This window comes from Oreochromis aureus, linkage group 7 (assembly GCF_013358895.1).
Source record: "Oreochromis aureus strain Israel breed Guangdong linkage group 7, ZZ_aureus, whole genome shotgun sequence".
In the NCBI taxonomy this organism is placed as follows: domain Eukaryota; kingdom Metazoa; phylum Chordata; class Actinopteri; order Cichliformes; family Cichlidae; genus Oreochromis; species Oreochromis aureus.
Genome location: NC_052948.1, coordinates 56,810,628 through 56,830,613, shown reverse-complemented (window position 1 = coordinate 56,830,613; position 19,986 = coordinate 56,810,628). Strand labels below are relative to the sequence as shown.

Genomic DNA, 19,986 nt, shown 5'->3' with positions numbered 1-19,986 from the left:
TCTAACAGCTACCTAGATGTAAAACTAACCTTCTTTCAGCCAGCAAAAGACATTTTCTTAGTGCTCTAAGCTTGTGTTTCCCCCGAAGTGAGCAAGTATGATGTCTCTATAACCGTTTTTATGCATTGTCTGTATCCTACTATGTCATTTGCAGAGATTTACTGCTCTTTCTTATGACAATTTTAATTTATGTGTTTTTTAAAAGCTAAGATAATTCTCACCATTTAATGCAGTGGTGGTCAATTTCTATTTTCAGTGCCTTTTGAAAAGTGAATTATTATAATTTGGGATAAATTAATAAAACTAACTTAAAAAAAAATACACTAAAAATGTAAAATTAACAGTACAAGTCAAATAAAATCAGGGTTGCAGGCAGGTGATTCAATTTGATTTCATAATGGGAAAACTGAATAACTGAAAAACAAGAAATACAAGGATGTTACTTTAGGCCATTCATAAGCCAAAGTATATTAGAAGAATATTAGTTAGACTGATCTCTATATAACATCATGATTAGATAAAAAAAATTTTCTCTACCTCAGCCAATCAGCTTATCCATCAGTGCAAGAAACAAGGACAAACAGTGGAATGCTTTTCTACATAAAACACTTTTCATTTAATACTTTTTTATACTAACAGACTCCCTCTAACAGAACATTTTCTATTTGTGTGTGTGTGTGTGTGTGTGTGTGTGTGTGTGTGTGTGTGTGTGTGTGTGTGTGTGTGTGTGTGTGTGTGTGTGTGTGTGTTGTGTTTAAGCTCTTTACTATGTCAACCAAATTTCACAGCTGAAATGTAAAAAACCTTTCAACCTGCCCTTAAGTTCTGACTGTAGTAACTCATGTCAATGTATCAGTTGTGGTGTTTTTGACATTTGTATCAAGTAAAGGAGGTCAAATTAAACTAAGATTTAAAAAAAGATCAAGTCAGAGAAATATCGGCTGACATAATCTGCGTACATACTGTTGAGTCTCGGCGTTCCTCGATGGGACTGTCTTTAGGTGTCAGGTTGACGGCCAGCTCCAGAGTACCGAGGTCCTGATCAGGGTACTGAGGGTCCTTCAGCACTAAAGTCACAGGTATCGTCCTGCAACACACAGTCATGAATATGTGCAGGTGTGTTTTCTGCTCTGCTTTCTGGCATGCTTTGTTTTTTTAATAAGGCCAGTGTCACCACACCATGATTAGGTAATAACATTCAGTAATTAGGTGCAACCTAATTTATTCGTCATTAAAGGTATCTGTCTATGTAACTACAAATCATATCTATCAAATAGACACCAATTTGTTCATGTAAATGGAGAGTCCTCTTCACACACACTAAGGTTAATTATGGAGTTCCACAGGGTTCCATGCTAGGACCAATTCTGTTTACATTATACATGCTTCACCTGGGCAGTATCATCAGAAGGCATAGCATACATTTTCATTGCTATGCAGATGACACCCAACCTTATCTTTCCATTAAGGCCAGATAATACACACCGGTTAGTTAAATTGTTTGAATGGCATAAAGACATAAAGACCTGGATGACCTCTAATTTCCTGTTTATAAATTCAGGGGAAAAAAAGACCCATTAATGTTTTAGATAATCAAACAAATTTAAATATTAGACAAAGATAACACAAGGAAACACAAAACGCAGTTTCTAAATCAAGGTGTTTATTATTACGCAGAAAAAAAACAATCCTACATGCCTCTTCATGAAAAAGTCATTGCCCCCTCCTATTATAACATAAATTAACAGTGGTGTATCACAGTGGTGTTGGAAAGTTCAGCTCGAATAGGACCTGCCTGACAAAGCCTGAAAAAAAATCTTCAAAAGCCTTGGAAATCCGCAAGACTTTTGGAAAATACTCTGTGGACTGACGAGATAAAAGTTGAACTTTTTGGAAGGTGTGTGTCCCATTACATCTATCATAAAAAGTAACAGCCTGTTAGAAAAGGAACATCATACCAACAGTAAAATATGGTGGTGGTACTGTGATGGTCTGGGGCCACTTTCCTGCCTCAGGAACTGGAAGACTTGCATGGTACATGGTAAATGGAACCACGAAGTCTGCTGTCTACCAAAACATCCTGAAGAAGAATATCCATATGGGCTCAAATTGCTGTCATAAATTTTTTGCACTTGTAAATCAGACTGCGTAGTTGTGAACTGACTTTTGTAACCTTGTAAACCAAAATACGTAGTTTTTTGCTTTGTATCTGTAACCAGACCTTGAAAAAAAAGTGTAACTTGAGTAAACAGTTTTTACAAACACAAATGTTTTTTGCACACACAAAATTTTAATCTATAAATGCACAAACATAAAATTTTCAGATAATTTGGTTTACAAGGTTACAAAACTCAGTTCACAACTATTCAGTTTGATTTACAAGTACAAAATATTTATGACCACAGTTTGAGCCCATATATCCGGCCATCTGTTTGTGACCTCAAGCTGAAGCACACTTGGGTTCTGCAGAAGGACAATGATCTAAAACACACCAGCAAGCCCACGTCTGAATCGCTTTTAAGAGACTTTGGAGTAGCCTAATCAAAGTACTGACCTGAATCCGATTGATATGCTGTGGCATGACCTTTAAAAGGCGGTTCATGCTTGAAAACCCAGTGGCTGAATCACAACAATTCTGCACAACCAGTTATTAGGTTTAGGGGTCAATCACTTTTTCACTCGGGGCCGTGCACGTTTGTATTTTTTTTACCTCTTAATATTAAACACCTTCATTTAGAAACTGCATTTTTTGTTTACTTCTGTTATGTTTGTCTAATATTTCTTTAATGATCTGAAACATTTAAGTGTGACAAACATTTTATCTGTGTTTATTCTGTCTTTTTTCATGTCATGAAACATGCAAAGAATCTCTATATTAAAATATTTCTTTATTATTTTGTTCTTGTTTTTCAAAACTCAATGTTGCCACTAATATCTGACATACCTCTGCTGCTCTAGAGACTCCAGGTAAAGAAAAGCAGAACCCATGAAGTCATCCTGAAGGCCGAAGTCATAGTCAAACACCTGCAGAAGAGCAACAAACAATCTCCACTGACCAATGTTCATTAAGAATTTATATGGAAAAGCTGTGTGTGTGTGTGTGTGTGTGTGTGTGTGTGTGTGTGTGTGTGTGTGTGTGTGTGTGTGTGTGTGTGTGTGTGTGTGTGTGTGTGTGTGTGTGTGTGTGCGTGTGTGTGCGTGTGTGTGTGTGTGTGTTAGTTCTAAGTCTTTACCTTCACATACAGAGGTTCATTCAGACTGTCAATGATTAAGGTCGTCTTCTCATCCCACACTGGGTTGAGGTTTTTATGGATGATTTTGCTCCTAAAAACCTCTTTGCCAGCAAGCTTGAACTTGACATATGGATCACTTGTTCCTACATTGACAAATAAAAATAGACAAATAAAGCTATCACACATCCATAAAAGCGAGAGCTGAAAAATGAAATTAACTACAGATATCACTGCACCTCCTCTGTCTCGGACAGCCAGGTTGTGTCCTCTTTTCAGCTCAATCTCCAGCTTGTACATCCCCGACCGAGCTTGGTCAGGAGAAAACCCAGAAGGACATGAAGTTCCCATCCCCTGTTAGCACAAATGAATGCATTAAATACATGCAATAAACTGCTTCTCTACAAAAGCCCTCTCAGCCACATTCTGACTTTAAACTCACCAACATTTTTTATGAGAAGTCTCTTCCAGCCTGTCACTGAAGTGTAGTTTTCACTACGTCGTGGTATCTATCTACATCCAAGCTTGCACACTTCCTCTGACTAAAGTGTCTAATTCAGCTCGGTATCTTGTCCCAGGGGTGATTACTAACAGGAAATTACATGAAAGAAGCTTCCTCCTATCTGTTACAGTGCTGAGGTGCAAATTGTTTTCCATTCCCTAAAACTTTCATTGCTGTTGCAGTATGATCACTTCTGTGGCAATGCAGAAACAAAATATAGGTAACAGCATGGACATGAGTGGCCTAACGCTGCTTTAATACCTGATATACAGTTTCTGCAAGACAGGACCGTTTAACTTCATTGAACATTTCTACACATATTGAAAGTGGAAGTGTCACAGACATCTGCACTCTGCCACGCCAAAATCAACTATACATGGATGATTTACAAAGGCCACAGATGGAGCTCAGTCCATGGGTAAGTGGGACGTGTTCCAGAGCCTATGATCAGGGAGATTAAAATAAGAACGACACAACTAGAGACAACAAATGACTACAAAAACGTCCATACAAAGAGACACTAAATGACAGATATATAAACCTGGTTTGTGGTCCCTACATTGGCTGTGTGTCATGACATGCTGCAGTTTTGTTATGATATCACTATGCATCACTAAAACGAAACCCTTCATTAATGCTGGTAAAGCCGTTGAAAAGATCAAAACAGGAAGTAAAAAATTAAAGAGTTTCTCAATGTCAGAAAGTCTCATCTTTCCAGCCGGTAGAAGCTCCTGCACTGATAAATGATTAAAATGATGCTAAAGACTGACCCAGTCTCATGTTTGTGTCTTCATCTGCCTGCAAAGAGTCGTTTATTGAGTTCAGTCACTAATCCACAACTGAAAGGCACAAAATAACTACAGAGACACACAATACAACCATGGGTTCATCACTGTCAGTAAAACTTTACGCATTAGATAATGTAATGTAATACGCAGTGCAGTTAGTCATTTAATTTCCTTAAAACACCATAAAGATGGTATAACTCATCTTATTTTTAACTGCTGGAATTATTTCCATGCAATATTAAAGCTAAGACACTTCATTGAAAACATGTATGTAAGCAACACTGACAATGAAACATCAATCTGCATCCATCATTTCGAATGTAACACAACTACTCTGCTGGGAGAGCAGCATCCTGTCAACATAAGCACTTCCACTCAGAGAGATGCTCTGATCAATATTTCTATAATATGATAATATATGAGCGCTTTACAGTGGACTCACTGGAAAACAAACTGAGCGTGTGGACTCTACTGCACACATATTCACAGACTACTTACAATATTTTTTTGTATTGGTGTGTATTGAATAATGTAGTGACAGCTGAAAGTAATTTTGATTTTTGAGTAACTTCTTGATATTTGTCTTGATTAATGGTGCAGTTTGACAACACTGTGAAAAACACTGTTAAATACCAAAATATCCACATTTATGATATAAAACAGAAAAAAACAACACACTGCAGAAAGAAAATCCAGGGATTGTTTGGCTACAGACAAATTCATGATCTAAGTTTTTCATTTATCTATTTGATTTAATTCAGTTGTCCTGTCTGGCAGCTTTTGCAATCAGAATTGTGATCTGAATGTATTGTGGTACCAAGCAAATTTTGCTTTTGCAAGAACAGCTATATAAAAACTCTATAGCCTCCTCTTTCTTATGTGAATCTTTTATCTGTTTATTTATTAATTTCTATTTGTGTTACTTCAGTTATCACATTTATAGGCAAGAGAGCAAAAAGAGGAGGTGGTGATGCGGTGGAGAAGAGAAATAGGGTGAGATAGAAACAAATAGAAATGCACAATGTATCGCCAACTCCAGTACCTGTTGGAGACAAAAACACCCCTCTAATACGAGTCGAAAACAGGGTCCCAGGGCCCCAGACCACCCGGCAGAGCCCTCACCCCCAATAAGGGGGAGGTCCAGGCCACCCAGGGCAACCATGGGAGCGGCCCAGCGGCCACACGAGAACATCAAGCCAGCACCTTATTGTTCTACACTTTGGGACCAGAAATAAAGAAGAGGAAGAAACTGAAACTCACTATGCAAAGAGAGTGAGTCATCAAAAAAAATTGAACCAGCAGACCGCTCCAACTCAGCGCTGTACAGGGATGCTAGGTTGAGCTGTGGTTCACCAATCAGCTCATTAGACCACTTAATTTGATTGAGTGAGTTTCTGTTCTTTAAAGATAAATCTCTAACACAGAGCAAAGGGATAAAATAAATTCAATAAAAGTACGATAAAATCAAACCATCATATTTTTTTTTTATTAGTTTGGCTAGTCGAAGTCTTGTCAAACATAATTATGAAGTTGCACACAGCTTCAGATATAGCTTTGAATTTTACAGCAAACTGTGAATTGAAAGAATTTTGTCAAATAAGTCAGAGATTTTGTGACTATAGTTTGAAATTAGGATTTTGTGGTTAGAGTTTGTTTTTGTTTAATGGTGGAAGGTTTCACATAACGTGTTTTAGCGAGGGTGAAATAAGGTGACTGAGTTACCTCTCCAGAACTCTCCAGATGCAACCCCGCATGTTTAAATCAAGACCTTAAGTCAAGACTATGTAAGTATACATTTACAGTACTTTAAAACTGTGGTAAAACTGTGGTAAACTCAGACGCCCTCTACAGGAAAGGGCAGAGCAGGCTGTACCTGCTGCGGAGACTCAGGTCGTTTGGAGTGGAGGGCCCACTCCTGAAGACCTTCTATGACTCTGTGGTGGCCTCAGCCATCTTCTATGGTGTGGTCTGCTGGGGAGGCAGCATCTCTGCTGGGGACAGGAAGAGACTGAACAGGCTGATCCGAAGGGCCAGCTCTGTTCTGGGATGCCCTCTGGACCCAGTGGAGGTGGTGAGTGACAGGAGAATGGTGGCTAAGCTGTCATCCCTGTTGGACAACATCTCCCACCCCATGCAGGAGACTCTGACAGCACTGAGCAGCTCCTTCAGTGGGAGACTGCGGCACCCACGGTGTGGGACGGAGAGATTTCGCAGGTCTTTCCTCCCCACTGCTGTCAGACTCCACAATAAAGACTTTTGCAGCTGATCAAACACACAAACCCACACATGTGCAATAAGACTGCTATATGTGCAATTCTTGTGCAATTCTTCTTCTGACAAAGTTGTATTTTTGTATTTTCCTACTCAGTTGTATATAGTATTTGTATTTCTATTTTGTTATATTGTATATATTATTCTATTCTATTTTATTCTATTGTATATAGTATTTTATTTTATTGTATTTTATTGCAATAAAATACAATAAAATAAAATAAATAAAATTGCAGGCAGCACGGTGGCACGGTGGTTAGCACTGTTGCCGCACAGCAAGAAGGTCCTGAGTTCAATTCCAACATCAGGCCGGGGTCTTTCTGTGTGGAGTTTGCATGTTCTCCCGTGTTTGCGTGGGTTCTCTCCGGTACTCCGGCTTCCTCCCACCGTCCAAAGACATGCAACTTGTGGGGATAGGTTAATTGGATAAACCAAATTGCCACTAGGTGTGAAAGTGCGAGCGAATGTGAGTGTGAATGGTTGTCTGTCCTTGTGTGTTGGCCCTGCGACAGACTGGCGACCTGTCCAGGGTGTACCCCGCCTCTCGCCCCATGACAGCTGGGATAGGCTCCAGCGCCCCCCGCGACCCTGAAAAGGAGAAGCGGAAGCGAATGGATGGATGGATGGATGTATTTTATTGCATTCCAGTGTTTTCTAATTTCTGCTACATAACTTTGCACTTTTGCTGCAACAAAACAAATTTCCCACCTGTGGGACTAATAAAGGTCATCTTATCTTATCTTATCTTAAAACTGTGGTAAAACTGTGGTAAAAGTGTGATTTTATATTAATGCAGTGATGTAACAACATAAATTATAAAGCACTTCTAAAGCTTCATAGCAGCAACTCCTACAGCTTTCCTGCTCAACTATAAATCCGTTAGACACATTATGAAACACAGGCTTGCTTTCTGAGGGTGAAACTTCTGAAGTGTGCCAAGTTCTGCTCTGGCAAGCTGTGGAAATTCCACTGGCGGAAACAGAAAACATGATAATAAAGTGAGTGAGACTATCCTGTGTAACATGAGGAGGCTGAGTGTGTCAAGCTGTCTGTGTGGAGGCTGGATTGTAGGAGGAGGGCTGTTCATGTCTTATGTAGCCTAGTCTCCACCCATAGCTGCATGTAACAAGTAGGGTAAGACCAGTTCAGAGCTCATGATGGTAAATGAAGAGATAAAATCCAACCAGCAGGCAACTTGTCTGAGAGGAGAGTATAAAGTTTCCTGTGTCAATTTTACATACTGTAAAATTACTGTGCATGAGTCTTGAGCCACTCCTCATATCTTTATATGAGCTTTCTGAACGTCTTTCAAAGTCTTTCTTTAGACACTGGCTGCTCTTTCACTCGCTTTCAGTCCAGTTTCGCAGGACATCGTTTTTTCTTGTTGTTTGTCAAACCACTTAACTCTGACCTTCTAACTATTCCCAGATCAGTGTGGGTTCATTTTGTCAGAGAATGGACCAAAAGGCAGCTAACATCCAAAGAAGAAAACAAAGTCTATGTTACCTTATAAACTGTATGTGTTTTTCTAAGTATATATTTTGAATAGCGAATGAAATGCAGCTCTCCTTTTGCTCATTTGTCAGTGGTTACGTTCATGATAAGGTTACATTGCATACTAAGCCTTTCTTGTCTGGATTTGGCTCCATGTGTCATGTCCTGATTACATTAGGCATGAGTGCCTCTTTTTTAAGTCATTATGAGTCTACTATTTGTGTAGACTCATAATGACATACTCATAAAGACATACTGTCTTCCAGAATGCAGCTTTAATGCACTTCCACGTTGGCTTTGGGTTCAGACCCAGAAACTGAATTGTCCATTTTTATTCTTTCTGTGATCCAGATCAAAGTACTGGATCACTGGTAATGTAGCCTTTTGCATGTTATTATCATCTTTTAAAACTTTGGGCATCAGAAGAGCTAATGACCTTTACACACCAAACACTTGAAACTCATACAAATATTTTGTGTATTAAAAATATTTCTCAGTTATTCTAAATGTAGCCATTTACACCAGCCATGAACTCTTGTAGAATTAATTTGCAGCATTTATTTTTCTGGAGTCAAGCTTGATTTTTCAGATGAGAATAAACAGATCTGACCAATCATACCACTGCATTTGGCAACAAGCACACTCATGGCTCAAAGCCCACACCAGTACTGAATATGCAATGATATGTAAATCTTTTTGCAAGCCATAACAGTTTCCCCTGTTTCAACTATTATGCTAAGCTAAGTGGATTCTAGCCTCAGCTACTTACTAAACACCCAGACAAACAAACCATAATTAAGTGTATTCCCAAAGTCTGTTCCTTTGAGTTGTGAGAATTCATGCCAGTTTTACACTTGGTGGTATTGGTGATTGTACTTTTGTTTTTAAAGCGTGACTGGAGAAAATCTGTGGTATGAAGACTCTTGGAAAATGTACCAGTCACATCTCCTGTGTGCTTCTGTTTGTTATCTCTCATCTTGTGACCAGGCAGTTTTAATAGTTTCCTTTTTCTTTTGTAGTCAACAGCAACCATCTGTTGCGGTGTTACTTTGCCTTTCATTGCAACAGCTCTCAGGTTTTACTGCTTCATTGTGACCCAGCACTAAGACGTCTTTGCGCACCCTGCATCCTATAACTTTGGCTGGTATGAAAGACGAAACAGATGAGTATGGAGGCAAGAAAGTGCACAAACCCAGTCCGAAGCTGAATCAGGATGTTTACATTACAGGAGTAACACGTTCTGCCAGAATTAACAAGCAGCTTAGGAAAGGATTAAATGTCCTGTGGTACTAAATCAGGAAGCAAAGCGCCAAGCTGGGAACACCCACCAGCTACACCGATACATGCCTATTTTAGGACTCGGCGTCCATGTTTAAGCACTCACCTCTACATCACATCTACAGACAGGTATCATATTTTAGTAATACAGTATTTTATCTAAAGTAATGCAGATGTAGTTGGTGTCACTGATACTACTGATACTATGTGTTGGTGTAAAGTAAGCATATCAAGACAATTGCTATTATATTACTATATCAGTACTGTTATACACTTCTAAGCTCACTAATTAATTTTAATTTTATAATCAAGTATGAAGGTCTGTAGTAATACATCTCTGATGACATGAGTATACTCCCTTTAACTGAAAGTAGTAGAATGGTTACTTCTTGGTTTTAGGAGATTTCACCCCAAATTTAAACTAACTACCTTAGGAGGAACCTCATGTAATACTTCTATTAGAATGAATTAACATCACATAGATAACAATAACAGCACTGTTTGTCTTTGTTCTTAATAACACTTTGGTTCTGATCACATACTGTTACAATGAGACAATCCGTCATCATTTTCACTCTGAATGAATCTGAAAGTCTTTTAGTTACTGATTGTCAAGCAGACAAGAGTTTGATCTGTAATGTGTAAAAAAGAAAGTTTGTTCGACAAATCTCTGGATTGTTATCAGTAAAGTTATATGGTAACAACTGCCATATAGAACCCAACCACTATAGGCAATATTTTGACACTAATACAAATATCTGATCATTTAAAAATCCAATTTTTTTCCTTTCAGACACAAAAAACATAAACAAAGTTCCCTACCATTTGATGCGTGCAGTTATGTCCTTGTTTACGCTCTGTTTACCCAACTGTGCTCAGCTGGTTGTTTTGTTTGTAGCATTACAAACACATTAGCAACAGGAAAAGTGCAGAGTGCCCTTTGGTGGACAAACTATGGAACATCAAAGAAACACTCTTTAACATTGTTTCTTCAATTTTTCATTTTTATTTATCAACTGTTATAAATGCTGATACAGGTAGTCGGGCAAACAGCTATGATCGGCAATCTCGTCCTACTAATAAACTGGTGAGGCTAAACTATGTGTGTCATCAATGCATCCATTCACCGTCTTGCACTTATGTGAAGAAAATGGGAAAATACAGCAACATTTTCCAATTTGTCCCTGAAAGTCCCAGAACTTATTGGTTAAAGCCAATAAGTTCTGGGTCTACCCTAGGGTGCCCTCCTAATTTTGTTTCCCCTCAACAGTTTCATTGTTGCGCAGTTTTGTTTGTCAAAAGGCTAATTTAATTTTTTTTTCTCTCTCTGTGGATTATATAGATAATTGAACAACTTATTACTGTTTAACTGTTTAATAACTGTAATGTGATTAATGAAATTTTTTACTAATAATAACATGTCACATCATAGAGTTACAGAAAAATATAATGGAATTACAGTAAAACAGTTCTTTGTAATACCCCGGCACTGCTAATAATCTAATCTTTGTGTGTACTGTAAGTATATAGTACACCTTTTAAGTGGCACTTACAGGTACCGTCTCATGAAGCTGAAAATGACTCCAATAAAACAAAAGAGAGCTGAAGGTCGGAAATGTCTTCAGCACTATATCTCCTTCATGTCCACAGCAGACCCCTCCTTAACATCTTGGCTTAACCCAATGTCCCCAATAACATAAATATCCCTGCTTATACAGACTGTGTGATCAATACAGTAACTAAAAGGCTGAGAACAAACCCGATTCAACAAAGAGAACATAGATGAGCTAAAGGAGTTCACTTTACACGTTTTTTCACAGCGCCTACAAAGTAGCTGGACTGAGGAAATGTGTGAAAATGTGTGAGTTGTACTCTTTCATATTCAGTTCAGTTATAGCCGCGTTCAATATGTGAGCTCTAACATCATCACGTGGTTGTCAACGCTGTGTGGTTAAAGTGACCAAGTAAATGGCTGCACCTGTGAGTGTGTGCACAGAAATGCACGCTTCTCAAACGCAGTTCCTCACGTACGCTCAGTAACCCCTAACACACACAGCAGATTTGTGAATTCTGAGGCTGCTTTCTGGGTAGCAGAACCACCAAATGTTGTGCTATTTGCAGCAGTATAAATGCTGCAATAACCTGAATGCCCAGGCACACAGTCAAGCAAATCTAAACACAAAAAAATTGGGTTTTTTTCTTGTTGTTGTCATGTGCAGCTAATCTCAAGCTTAAGAATGCTAGCCAGAATTGTTACTACTATTACTATCTCCTGTTTTTGAGAAATTACATATCTAGTGGAGCGTAAACCAGTTACCCACAAGATTAAAACCATCTTCTCCATCAGCATCTCTCACACCAGGGCATAGACGCAGGACTTCTGGGATTGTCCTGTGTTGGCTCACTGTGTATCATTGGCCCTGACTTGGAACTGGGGAGTATGAGACCAGGACAAATGTTTGGCTGTATTTCTAGTCCCTTCATGTCTGCTTGAAGAGACTGCAGTTGTCAGGGAGCTCTCTTTAGGTGCAGGTATGACTTGTGGTCTGTAACACTGGTTAGGTGGCTGGTATCCATCATATTGAGCTTTTCAAACAATTACTTGATACTAACTGCCTGGGTCCCTGTCTGAGTCACTGCTCATCTCATCATATTATTCAGAACCAGTTTCTTTCTCCTTATTTGTTTCATTTTTCAAAGTCAATTGCCCCACATAGTCAATAATTGACATAAGAATGCTAGTCAGAATTATTACTATTATTAATATTCCCACAAAAACACAGAAAAAAAACACAATCACAGAGCTGAAAGAAAGGTGGATAAAAACAAGTGATAGTATTAATGCTGGAATCCACAATGGCGCACATACTGAAGCACACATTCAAACAGCTCACCGACAGCAGCCTTCCACATGAGGAGACAAGGGGAAAAGAGTCATCCCTAGAGGCACAGCGGAGTAACCCCAGGATCGCTAGACGGGATTCTGCCACTGAGGCCTCGCAAAGAAAGCGATCCAGGGTCGAGCAGGGCACGGGAAGATTATACAGGCAAGGAGGTAAAAGGTGGAGTGAGGGGAGGGCAACTCTGACAGAGAAACTCCAAAGGCAGGGACTCTGAGGATACTTCCAAAGCAATTCTACCCTGGCAGATGCACAAACTTCAAAAACCAAAAATGTTTCTCCCATGAGAAGTGTGGCAGCTGAAAAGGAGCAGGTGCAGTAGAGGAGGTGAGGAGGCTGAATGAAAGAAGCAGCAGTGCATGAGTGGGAGGGAGCAAGGTGAAGAATCATCCTGGTTGGCTTGCCTGTAATCCTTCCCTGGTGGATAAGCCTGACTGATGGCTGTACTAAGGGGTACACTAAGGGAAAACAACACAAGAGGTGTCTTAAGGTCACAGACCAAATTAAGGCCGCAAAGCACAGCTCTAAACTAATATACATAAGACTAAGAAGTCTCACAGTCAAGCACTCAAACATTATTCAGAGATAAATGTGGCTGTGGCTCAGGTGGTAGAGCAGATCAGCTACTGATTGGAAGGTTGGTGGTTCGATTCCTGGCTTCTCCAGTCTGCATGCCAAATATCCTTGGGCAAGATACTAACCCCAAATTGCCTTCCAATGCGCTTGTCGGAGTGTGAATGTGTGTGAATGCTTATTAGTTGCACTTGAGTTTAGAAGTGCTTGTGTGATTTAGTGAATGAGGCATGTTGTATAGAGCACTTTGAGTACTCCGGGAGAGTAGAAAAGCGCTATATAAGAATCAGTCCATTTACCATAAATAAAACTACACAAATAGGCTGGTAATAATATTCAATTTCAATCGTGCTGGATTTGGAAAAACAAGGCCAAAAATTAAGCCTTAGAACTTTAGTGGAAGCACCAGCATTTACCCTGAAATCATGGTGGAGACATGATTTCATGCATGTTGAATACTTTGAACTGAATACTGACAAAATACCAGTCTATAGCCTGCAAACACACAGCCGCAATAGGTTAAATATAGCCTACATTTATGAACTCTGCTAACAGATGCTGTTATGTCTTACTTAATTCAATTCAATTTTATTTATACAGCATGAAATCACAATAACAGTCACCTTAAGACACTTTATATTGTAAGGTAGACCTTACAATAAAACATACAGAGAGAAACCTAACAATCATATGACCCCCTATGAGCAAGCACTTTGGCGACAGTCGGAAGGAAAAACTCCCTTTTAACAGGAAGCAACCTCCGACAGAACCAGGCTCAGGGAGGGGTGACCATCTGCCATAACCAGCTGGGGTGAGAGATAGAAGACAGGAAAAAAAACATGCTGTGGAAGAGAGCCAGAGATTAATAACAAGTATGATTCAATGCTAATCCATCCATCCATCCATCCATCTTCATCCACTTTATCCGAGGCCGGGTCGCGGGGGCAGCAGCCTAAGCAGAGAAGCCCAGACCTCCCTCTCCCCAGCCACCTCCTCCAGCTTATCCGGGGGAATACCAAGGCGTTCCCAGGCCAGCCGAGAGATATAATCTCTCCAGCGTGGCCTGGGTCTGGCCTCAATGCTAATCATACTTGTTATTAATCAAAAGTTTTCAACTAGAAACAATTCCTCAGTGAGAGAGATATAGCAGTATTCACCCTTTAATCAAATCGACCAACCTTAATCTAAAGTGACATTATGATCTTTTTTTAACTTGAGCCAGGACAGATATAAATGATACATATATCGTAGCACAGTAGCAACTGAACAAATACCCTGAAGTCCCTCTCCTAACAGTGTGACAAGATTTAGCTGATAGAGAGCCAGTCCGGTTTGACTCTTGCACTCTCATGCTTCAGTGGACTTGCACACACAGGAGAGTCAACATAAGCTAGTCTTGTTCAGAAAAGCTGGTACATTTACTGAGGGGATTGGTTTCCCTTAGTCGGCTGCTCTTTGTACCTTACAATATAAAGCACCTTAATGCAAGTGTTGTTGCTCAAACAGCTCAAACTCAGTAAGTGGCACTTCTGTTGCCCACAGGATAACACTATTTACTTGTATCCACAAAAGGAATCCACAATGCTCCCAAAAACAAAACTCCAGAACGCACCGTTGGGCTGTGTGAACAGAGCAGGACAGACACCCAGCAACAACCCTCACACATGGACCTCATCTCGCCTTTATAATGTCTGAGGGCTGTTTGTTGAGTGACCCCAGGTGGAGAAAATGAGTGGCAGCAGGGTCCTCGAGAGAGCAGCACCACACACACATACACCCACACAGCTCCACAAAATCTAACCAAGGCCCCTTTTTTAAAATTCTTGCATTGTAGTAATGGAGATTTGCATAATTCAGATTTTAAAATAAGTAATTATTAATCTTGTATTAATAGTGAGTTTAATTAGAAGTAAGAATTTCTGAGTTCCTAGTAAGGAACCCTTCTGTTTTAGCTCCTTGCCATTTAAGAACACCTTTCTTATAAGCCAAATTTTCCCCCTTGCAAACAGAAGGTGGTAGAGCTTGTGTGTGTGATATTCATCCACTCATCATGTGGATCTGAGATTAGAAAAAATACAGTCTGAAACCTGAGCCTTTGGCTCACAAGGATTAACTGTGCATACACTGACCTTTGACCAATGAGCATCTGTCCGCGGAACAGTGTATATATAAAGTGAAGGAAAACCATTAGCATCTGATTTACCAATAATCTTTTCTTATCTGCAATGACTATATTAATTTCGGCATACATGGATAAGTAAATGAGACTTTGGAACCTATCTTGCACAAGGAACCATGCAGACCACAGTAGGCAGGGTGATATGTGTGATATGATCCAAATGGTAAACTAAGATTTACAAACGTTAAAATGATTTGTGTGTGACTTTGGAGGACACACAAATGTGTTCATTGGGGTTCATTGAGTTACTGATTTAGTCTACTTAAACATGTTACTATTCACTAGCTACCAGGCCGCCAGGCGCACCTCTCTCAGTCTAGCCAATCCATTCTCACAACAATAGCAATAATATTATTTGTATAGCACTTTTTAAAAACACACAGTTACAAAGTGCTTCACTGTTGAATCACACATTCAAACATAAAAACACAGAGTCAAACACATGCCCTTAAATTCATTACAGCAGGCCCAGATTACCAGAACAATTATAGACAGAAATTAGAATGAATGAATGAATTAAAAGTTATTACATACAGTAAATAAAGGTTTGAGTTTTGCAATGCTTCTGACATGAAAGAAACAAACTGGGCGAGCTTTGAAATGTAAAATTCATAATGAAATGTTTTCTTAAAAATAACAGCAGCGTTCTTAGCAGATGATAGTGTGATAGTGTCAGTTCATTTAAAAGTGTGATGTGACCACAGTGAAGTCCCATTTTAAAGCATTTCACTCGCTAGGTCCACGTCCTCATTTGAGGTTTAACAGCATTTTACTAGATAAAGGTAAATGGCTTGGACATGAATTGAGCTGCGGTTTGGGGAAAGCCTCGAAGGGGACTGGGCCCTGGCCTGGTAGAAAAGTAAAGAAGAAGTTAAAGAATTAAAAAGGGGAGGGAGGGAGGGTGGGGCATGTAAACGAGAACAAACAGCTTGTAGAACAGGGGGAACATATATAGATGAGAACCGGAAGGAGCGTGTTTGGAGGCGTGGCCCCGCTCCTGAATTTCAGATACTTTATCTCCAATTAGCTGACTGTTTTGCCATCTTGGTATTTTGAAATCAGGTATGAGAAGCAAAAAGGTGACAGAAATATGAGAAGCAGGCCAGTCCTGGAACATATTCTGCTTTATTTATATTTTTCACTTTATTAGGGACCAAAATCAAACTCAACATCATTTCCGTTTGTTTATAGAGGTCATAGAGCAGGGAAGACAGGGATCATTTTCCCAGAGAAGCCAAAGTTGTCTGGATCCCAGCAAGGATTTGAGAGAGATCTAAATGAGAGATGTGATATTATAGAAATCCTTGCTTTTGTAAAATCAGTCTAAAGTGATGCCACTCACTTATGGCGTGCTGATGGGTGGGTCATTTGTCAAATGACCTAGAAATCTATTTCTCTCATAAGCCTTCAAAATACAAGAAGCCTACACTGTTTACATGAAAACAGAGCCAGTTATTGGGAGTATGATAGGTTTATAGCTTAACCCTATTCGCTGGAACGTTGAAGGCAATGTAATTACACAGCAAGCAAGACACGAGTAGGCAACATTCTTTATGTTTCTCGTGCACGGGAGAGAACTGGACAGGCGCCGTTCCTTCGCTTGACCCCAGTTGCTCTCGTCCGCTCCCCCGTAACACTGCTCTTTTATTGTGGTTACATGAATATGCATAGGGTCATTAACATATAACGGCTTACATAGGTATGCATGTGAACAAAGAATACCTTGTGTGTGTGTGTGTGTGTGTGGGGGGGGTCAAACTGTGACCCCAGGAAGACTCCCCAGAGCCATCCATCTAAACAAAAGGCACATACGTTTATCCTACCATAAAACAATAAGACAAGGTACGACCTCTCCCATGCTCCTAAAATGTGGGTGTGAAAGTCAGAGAGCTCTGGAATGCACACAAAGCTTGCAGACTATTAAGGATCAAACCTCTACCAATCTACACCTAATTATAAAACTCTAAGAATATATAAGTAGATATTTCTAAGCATAAATGGCAATAAACAATACAAATCTAACAGAGTATTATCACAGTTTATGGGTTATGGCTATTATTTAATACTATTTTCAAATATTTTAACTTATTTATTACAATGTATATAATTTTATTTTTTAAATCTGCACAACAAAAAAGCACAACAGAAGACGAATAATGCTAACTTCCACAAGAGGAGACTAATATAAGCTAATTCTATTCTATTTAACTGTCTGTGGACAAAGTAAGCACTATTTAATTAAGCTATCATGTGTATTTACAGGTCCAACTATTTAATAAAAGCACAAAGGAGGTCCCACTTTATCCTAACTAAATGTTGCATCATGAGTCTTTTTTTTGTAAATTATTTGTAGCTCATGCTGCATTTTATATACCTCGAATGTCAGTAGGTGATGACTGCAGTGTGTTATGTTCCTGACAATCACTGTGTTAGTACAAAGAGTGATACTCTGCTCTTAGTTTAAGTAAAAGGATTTCATGCAAGACAGAAGTTACTAGTAAAGATGCAATTTAAAGGTCAGAACTTATAACTTAGCTAAGTTACATATAATGTTTTAATTAACTTTTATCTTCTTTCCTCTCCAGTTTGTGTTATGTCCTGTTTGTTGTTTATGGTATTGCTTCTCATCTTTGTTCCTGTCTTTTCCCTCACCCTCAACCAACCAAATCTCCTGAGATCTCTTCCTGTTAAAGGGGAGTTCTTGCATCCTGTGATTGCTTAGTGCTTCTTCGTACTCTGATGGTTAGGGCTCTCTCCGATAAGAATACTACACAATAATTAAATACTTTATACAATGACTACTCTTAACTACTTAAAACACAGTAATGTGATGTAAAATGTAGATCACGGAACAGTTTTTATGTTGTCATTATCTGTTAACCTATCAGATTTTGACGCATATGCCATTTGACACTTATCGCTTTACAAATCTTGTCATGTACTTGCTTGTTTCCGCTCACACACTCAAAACTTGTGATCGTTAACCTGTCAGTATTACTGAGGGTTAATCTAATGATTACTAAACTGGATATCTCAGACATATATTCAGTTAAAAACCCAAATCATCGAGGCAGGAGCTCACCAGCTGATCCTCACTGCTCTCCAGATGTGTCTCCTCCGCTGCGGCAGCTGTTGCTGCGTCGCCCCCGCCATCGCCGCCCGGAGGTTCGGCCAGCCTCTCCAGGCAAGCAGACCCCAGAGATGAGCTCTTGTGGTGGGACTGCACCAGCTGAGACACCGTGGGTTTGTTTGGGCTGGTGGACTTGTGCTTGATCGAAAACTGCAGCTTGTCCCGGCCGACTGTTTTGCCGCAGAGCTGTGCCTCCTTAATGTCCACATCAGCCGGAGAGGAGAAGAGCAGGTCGGGCTGTGAGGAGGAGATCACCCGGTCCAGGACGACATTTTCCTTCCGCTTCATCTTCTTGAACATCCACATGCCTCGCTCCTTCTTGTCTTCTGGCTCTCTGGAGCCCAGCTTGGGGCTGAGCAGCGGCTTGGCTTTGGCTTGAAGCTGTTTCCACATCGTGTTTTGTTGGGATGAACTGCTCTCATTCTCGTCCGCCTCGCTCCGCTCCATTCCCGCCTCTACTCGGAGCTCCGGCAGGCTGTCACATCGGTGGACAGGACCACTGAACTACCCCGTTTGTCCTATTTCGTCGCATCAGACGGCTGCAAACACGCCGAAACCTGTACCGACATGCACGGAAATACTTACTCCAGCCAACAGGGCTGTACGTAGCTCATCTGAAGACCTGAAACTAATGACGTAGTGCCCCTTACCCTGCACCATCAAACAGTCTACCAATAAGATCAGTTTACCATTAAACTTTAGATACTTTGTAGCACAGAAAGTTTATCTGTACACCAGTCTTTCATTGACAAAGTATATAACTATATATGAAAAATAAATGTTTAGACCTCAGTTTGGTTGGATAAGGCTACCCAAGTAGAAAATGAAATAATATCAACAAAGAGATGAGTTAAAATATTCTCACATGAAACCCTCAAAAATATATTTGTAAAACAGTCTTTTGAAGACCAAAAATAAATTATACATTTTTTATGCTCATATGAACATCAACATACAATTTAACCCCAGCAGAAATATATCTTTATTTAGTCTCTTTGCTTTTTATACAGTGAAACTACATTATTTACTCTCCTGCACTGAAAAAAACCTTTGTACACAGTCTGGAGTAACGTAAATTTTTTCTTTGAACATTATTTGCATTATTTTAAATGAAACCAAATCATTAAAATTCATTTTACGGGACCTTAGAAACAGTTGGTCAGTGTAATAGCATAAATAATAAACAGTCTTGTTAATGACACCTATTACTCTTTTTGGATGAGAGGACGAGCTCAGTGTCTAACTTAAGCCTGAACGCAAATGGTTGGGGTATTTGTCAGTTGGTGTCCTCAGGATGAGCACCAGACACAAGCGTTAAAATAAAAGGGACATTCGTCTTGTGCCAAAAGAAGGTTGGCAATGAAGCAACAAATTATGAAAAAAGCATCCATGAACCCCTGACTTTAGTGTGATGCATGTCCTTATGAAAGTTTAAATGGCAAAGAAACACTTTCAGGATCTAAAGTTGTTTGATGAATTTCAGTTTCAGTTCAATTCACTTCATTTTATATAGCACCAAATCACAACAACAGTTACCTAATGCCACTTAATTCTGCAAGGAGAAGACCCGACAATAATACAGAGAAACCCCAACAATCAAAATGACCCTCAAACAAGCACTTTGGCAGCAGTGGGAAGGGG

The 19,986-nt window shown here is 39.6% G+C and overlaps 1 protein-coding gene across 5 annotated transcripts in view; it reads right to left on the bottom strand.

Moving 5' to 3' along the window:
- mctp1b (multiple C2 domains, transmembrane 1b) overlaps positions 1 to 18,957 on the bottom strand; it is a 37,972-nt gene extending 19,015 nt beyond the window's left edge. The window contains exons 1-5 of one of the 5 annotated variants that reach the window (XM_031751318.2): positions 18,298 to 18,957; positions 3,470 to 3,584; positions 3,234 to 3,376; positions 2,945 to 3,024; positions 964 to 1,087 (exon numbers count right to left, since the gene is read on the bottom strand). In XM_031751318.2, the coding sequence (XP_031607178.1) occupies positions 964 to 1,087; positions 2,945 to 3,024; positions 3,234 to 3,376; positions 3,470 to 3,584; positions 18,298 to 18,792 (957 nt within the window). In that variant the 5' untranslated portion in view covers positions 18,793 to 18,957. Of the gene's footprint in view, positions 1 to 963; positions 1,088 to 2,944; positions 3,025 to 3,233; positions 3,377 to 3,469; positions 3,585 to 3,672; positions 3,997 to 10,385; positions 10,434 to 12,457; positions 12,890 to 18,297 lie in introns of those variants that run through there. The other 4 variants (XM_039614871.1, XM_039614870.1, XM_039614873.1 and 1 more) reach the window with 4 other exon arrangements.
- Between the last annotated feature and the right edge of the window lie 1,029 nt (positions 18,958 to 19,986).